Below are 6,294 nucleotides of genomic sequence, written 5' to 3'. Positions count from 1 at the left end.
GTAGGTCTGGGTCTTGATATGCACATGTCAGATGATATCGACAAGCTTTCAGATTTATTTTCTTTGACCCTGCTACAAGATTCATTCTTTATCTTCCAGCAGGCATGAGGACTAAGTGGCTACACTTCACCTAGAGGTGAATATAGTGCTCTTTTCTTGATTTACCCTTCTTGTTAACTAAATCATGGATGATTCCTCACAAACAGAGTCTAAGTGGCTACACTTCGACTAAGGTGAAGAATTTTTAAATTTTTATCTTGAGCCCCTTACATCCTTCTGGCAAGCCTTACTTAGCTATGTCCGAAATCTACGTACCAGTTAAACCGGTCGGCTTTGACTTTCACCGCTCAGTTCACTAGTAAAACTGGTCGGCTTTAACTTTCCACCGTTCGGATCACCGGTTAAACTGTTTGGCTTCATGTTAAACTGCTCTGATTTGATCAAGACGATGTCGCCAAGCGGATACAAGGTACTCTAGGACTAGCTGTGGGGGATATGACCCCCGGTACCCAAAAGGCAAGACATGGGCCGCGCCCCAAAGGTGGCCCAGTCCACAAGATCAAGGCGTGCACCGTAAGACTACATGAAGATGTGATTTATTGTATAATACCAAATATGATATTTTCCTTGTAACCTTACTTCTCCAGAGTATATAAGGAGGAACAGAGGTCCCCTAGACGATATATATCGAATCTGATACACAATCAATACAAAATAATAGAGCACAAGACGTAGGGTTTTACATCACATTGACGACCTAAACCTATATAAATCTTGTGTCTTGTGTCTCTGTTACCATCCGGTTCCTGATCACGCGCATCCCCACCGATCATCTACTACCGTGGGTATACCCCTCGGTAGACTGCCGACTAGATTTCGTCGATAGCGGTGCCACCTAGACACCACCACTTGTTCTCTAAGTTGCAAACTGTCTCGATTCGATCCACGGCAACTCGAGCAACTCCCCGCAAGCGATGTTAACTCTCAAAGTGTTTTCTCAAAACAAGTTAGAGCCATGTTAGTATTTCTCAAAAACATTTTTGATAAATATTTTTGCTTGCTCTCCGATTGCGCACTAGGCCTAAATGCAATACATGAAGTCCAACACCTATTGGCACTAGATGACCGAATTGTCTAATAGAGATCCCCTCTTAATAATATGGCCATCTATCCTATAAACGTGATCATACTTTATATAGTGTCTTGATCACCGAAACAAAAATATTTATTTATACCTTTGCCTTGATCTCCGTAGTGTTTTGTTTTTATCTTTCTTCTTTTCCAAGTTGAGCACTTAGATCATCACTTTTGTGGCCATCACCTTCACCATGACCAACATCTAGCTCTATCACTTGGATTGGACTACCTTATCTAATTTACACATTTAAATCAAAAGTTAAGTCCTAGAATTTTATCAATTATCCAAAACTAAAGTATTTCACCTGGCCTCACCTGCCCCTGAAACTATTACTCGCTAAACAAACAACTTAGGCTGATAGCACCTGTAGCGGTGTGTGTGTGTGGGGGGGGGGGGGGGGGGGGGGGGGGGGGGGGGGGGCGGCACCGTCTGAGCAACCTCGTATGGCCTTCCGGAGCATGGATAATATGTGCCACCACCTTTCCTACAGAATGAGCACCGGACAAGGATGTGATCGATGCTCTAATCTTCTTGGTTGCACAGATATCATACCTTCCCGTAGGCTTAGCATGTGTCGCAGCCCGTCATTGGATGTCCAGTGCTAACACTTGATTGCCAGCCATAGCGGACCCGGAGAGGCGACCAAGTGCTCCAGTTGAGCCTGCTATTGAGCTATGGACCTGCTCCGATGTGCAACACCCGGTAGGCAGATTTCGCCCGAAAGAAATGCTCCAAATATTTTGGCTTTTTTCAGATACATTGTTTTATCTATATATAGATATAGTTTATATTTAAGTGCATAACAAAACTATATTATATCTAAAAAAGTTAAAATATCTTATAATTTAGAATGGAGAAAGTATCGTGATAAAATTAATATTAGTGTATAGTTAATTGTTATTACGTTTCCACAAAAAATTGTTATGATGTTGAAATAATAAATATAATTAGTCTACTATTGTCATTTCATCCATCAAATCAAATAAAAAATAGCTTATTATATAAATCTAACCAAACAGTCGTCGTGAATTATCTATTTTAAGACCCCTTTTGGTTGGTGGGATTTTTTCTTTCCTGTGTTTTTTGTCTGTAAAATTTCTATAAAATTCCTGTGAAATCCTGTCTAATTTTCTCCCCAAACCAAACACAGATGTGCCCTTTCAAAAAAAACACACAGATGTGACCGTGATTCGAATCGTTAGCCTGAAACACCACCAACATTCCAACACGTCCTCGCCAGCCGCTGCCCGCTGGGTAGTCGGGTTCAGGCAAAAAGAGGGCAACCGCCTTGTTTAGATTTCAAATTTTTTCGCTCTCTTTTCATCACATCAAATCTTTAGACACATGTATGAAGTATTAAATATAGATAAAAAAATAACTAATTATACAGTTTGATTGTAAATTACAAGACGAATCTTTTAAGCCTAATTAGATATAATTATCAAATACAAACGAAAACACTACAGTGTCAAATCCTGATTTCTAACAGCGATCTAAACAAGGCCTAAAGACAAGATGATAAAAGGATCACCTCGCTGGCCCCCTCTAGGCTTCATCATGCTTCAGGAATCAGGCTCATCCTATTCCTGTTCCTGCTACTGTGCCCTTCTCATCTTTCTCTCCCATCGCTTTCTTATCCCGCCCCTTCGGAAGTCGAGAGACCTCTCGCGCCGTCGCCCAAACATTACTCGCAGCTGCCATCGCCACTTGCCGCCGCCCGTGTTCTGGATAGCATCTCTCTCGCTGTCGCAGCCACATCTTTGAAGCTTGTACCACTCGATTGCTAGGTGCTGTCTCTCTTTCTCGCGACCAAGCGCGCTCCTCATGTCGCTTGGCAAAAGAGACATGAGTCAGGAGCGCCTGTACCAAGATCGCAAGGACGTGCCGCCCGTCCACTTCACCACGCCGCCGCCGCCTCCATCCCACCACCGCCACCAGCAGCAGCAGCACGGCGGACACGGTGAGCAGCAGCAGCAGCTGGAGTGCTTCTCCGATGAGGTGGATAGCCGCGGGAGCGCCGAGCAGAAGGAGCCCGCCAGTGGTGGTGGTGGGGCACTGGTGGTGTCGGGTGGCGGCGGCGACGGGGCGAGCATCGAGTTGTCCAAGAAGCGGAGGGGCCGGCCCCCGGGGTCCAAGAACAAGCCGAAGCCGCCCGTGGTGATCACGCGGGAGGCGGAGCCGGCCGCCGCGATGCGGCCCCACGTGATCGAGATCCCCTGCGGTTGCGACGTGTCCGACGCGCTCGCGCGCTTCGCGGCGCGGCGGAACCTCGGGATCTGCGTGCTCGCGGGCACGGGCGCCGTCGCCAACGTGTCGCTCCGCCACCCGATGCCCGGCGGCGTCGGTGGCGGCGGTGGCGCTGGCGCCCCGACGACCGCCATCGTGTTCCACGGGCAGTACGAGATCCTGTCCATCTCCGCCACGTTCCTTCCCCCCGCCATGTCCGCCGTGGCGCCGCAGGCCGCCGCCGCCGCCGCGTGCCTCTCCATCTCTCTGGCGGGGCCGCACGGGCAGATCGTCGGCGGCGCCGTGGTGGGCCCGCTGTACGCCGCGTCCACCGTCGTCCTCGTCGCGGCCGCCTTCACCAACCCCACCTTCCACCGCCTCCCAGCGGACGACGACACGTCCGTGTCCGTGTCCGTCTCGCTCTCCGCCGGCAGCGGCGACCCCCCAGCGGACGAGCACCACCGAGGCGGCGGCCACCAGCACCCCGGGGAGCAGCCGCCGCCGCAAGAGCATCTTCCTCTCGCCGTACGACGCCAGGCCCCGCCGCACCTTGCCTCGGCATCATCAGCGCAGCCTGTGGAGCCGTGCGGCGGCCCACCGGCCGTGCCCATCTACGCCGCTTGCCACCCGCAGCCGCAAGACGTGATTTGGCCGCCGCCGCCGCCGCCTCCGTACTGATCGCGCGCGTTCCCAGTGATCAATCATCGGCGGCCTCGGGACGCGTCTACCACTGCATTCGCTACATGTAAGCAGGTTAGTGACATGACGGTGCGCGCACCCGGCTGCGCTCCATCTACATTGACCTTAGCTGCTCCTCCTAGGGTTTAACCCTCTCTTTGCTCGTTGATCTGCATTGCGAGAAGATCGCACGCTGCTGCCACTCTGTTAGCTTATTTTAAAATTTGGCTTAGGCTGATGCTTATGTTGAAATGTTGCGTTTTTTTTCTTCATCTTTTTTCGGTGATTGATTGAAATCTAACCGGATCTGGGGCGGTGAAAAATTTCGAGTAATTTGAACGTTCGACTATATGATGGTTCTTTCGTTTCATTCATTTCTGCAAAGAAAAGAATTAAAAACCAGGCAATCAGTAACACAATCATGTGCACATCAGTCTTCTCCATAGTTGCTGGCCTAACTTTTATAGCTGTTCATACCTTGGTATAGCTATCAGGTCATCAACTAGGTGCATGAACCCATTCTCTGGAGCCACTGATTGGTGCTTCTCTTCTGTATGGGCCTTGGCCCTTGGGCGATGCACTGTTTGGTATTGTCGAGGCACTGTTTGGTTGGAACACGTAGAAATCATAAAGAATCTAGGCCATTGCGTCAGCTGCGGTTTTCGGTCGAACTTTTATAATAGAAAAATTGCTATCAGATTTGTCATAAAGTGTATATATATATATATATATATATATATATATATATATATATATATATATATATATATATATATATATATATATATATATATATATATATATATATATATATATATATATATATTATAGTGTGTACTCACTCCGCCTACAAAAGAATATAATTATAGAATCATGGCAGTCAAATTAGCTCAACTTTAACTAATTTTATAGTAAATAAATAGTATTAACATTTATATCACCAAATAAATTTATTATGAAAATATATTTTATAACTAATCTAATGATACTCATTTTGTCCCATTTAGGAGATAGTTAGTACTTTTTATATAATTTTAATTAAAGTTAAAACTGTTGGCTTATCGAAATATGGGAATTGCATTAATTTTGATAGAGGCAGTACATTTCATGTATAAATGTCAATACCTTTTTAAGTAACTCGGTTAAATTTTAAGAGACCACAAGCTCTCGCAAAATAAAAATAAAAAAACATGAACTAATGAGCGACGACATGACCTGATGTGACATGGATGTTTGTACTGTATACTCTAGGCAGAGCTGCGTTCTCTACGGCCGTTTGATCTTTATTTGGTCAACGCTGTAACTTTGACCATCGCATGACGCTGTAACGGCCCACCGTAGTTTTAGAGCGGGCTTCTTCCCTCTCCGGCTCTCACACTGTAGCACTACTGTAGCACAGAGCTAGATAAGCTCGAAATCGTGGCTTCACCGGCTCCTCCTCTTCTCAGTTCATTTTCTACCTCGACATCCAAAATGGCTCCGTGCTATAGTACGGCTGCAGTGATTTCGCGGAGAAGGCGGAGCCCCTGGGAGCTATGCCAAATACAGCCTTAATCTCTCTTTTAACTAGTAAAACCGCTGTTCGCTCTTTTTAACTAGCACTCCTTCAGTCCTCCAAAATAAGTAATGTTTTGGGTTTGTCTTAAATCAAACATTTTCAAGTTTGACTAAATTTATATATAAAACTACTAATGCTTATTATACAAATAAGTATTGTTAGATTTATTATGAAATATATTTTCATATTCTGCACATTTGATGTCATAAATATTGATATTGTATTTTATAAATTTGTCAAACTTGAAATGGTTTGATTTAGGACAAACCTAAAACATCACTTATTTTGAGACGGAGGGAATAAAATCGTTGTTCTAGTCAAAACCGATGCATCTCCCAATCATCTGATACGGTTTGATATCTCACAATCTAAATTTGAGCGAGGGATCTCTACATATTTCACATTCCTAGTTTTTTTTTTAAAAAAAAAACAAATCACATTACACATTTATATATACACACACCCTACGAACGTATTTTGTAGACACACACTACTCTTATGAGCTTTCTTTGAAATACAAGATTGACAAAAGTGTCACAAACGTTTTATTTGCTTTGATGGCTACGTGAAATAAATTGAGAAAAATACGAGCACCGTATCAAGTCAAGGATTTAGACCAGAGTGGATCGGTTCTACTATATAAAAAAAACTAAACCATCTAAACTAAGCTCAATTCATATTTCTAGTTTTTCCT

The 6,294-nt window shown here is 44.9% G+C and overlaps 1 protein-coding gene across 1 annotated transcript; it reads left to right on the top strand.

Moving 5' to 3' along the window:
- The first annotated feature begins 2,820 nt into the window (after positions 1-2,820).
- Positions 2,821-4,275, top strand: LOC136546381 (AT-hook motif nuclear-localized protein 28-like). The gene has a single exon (XM_066538364.1). It carries the CDS (start codon positions 2,963-2,965, stop codon positions 4,040-4,042), a length of 1,080 nt encoding a protein of 359 aa, XP_066394461.1. The 5' UTR covers positions 2,821-2,962; the 3' UTR covers positions 4,043-4,275.
- Positions 4,276-6,294: the final 2,019 nt, after the last annotated feature.

This window comes from Miscanthus floridulus, chromosome 3, assembly GCF_019320115.1.
Source record: "Miscanthus floridulus cultivar M001 chromosome 3, ASM1932011v1, whole genome shotgun sequence".
NCBI classification, from domain to species: Eukaryota; Viridiplantae; Streptophyta; class Magnoliopsida; order Poales; family Poaceae; genus Miscanthus; species Miscanthus floridulus.
The sequence above is the reverse complement of the archived record's forward strand: the minus strand, read 5'-3'. Positions and strand labels throughout refer to the sequence as shown.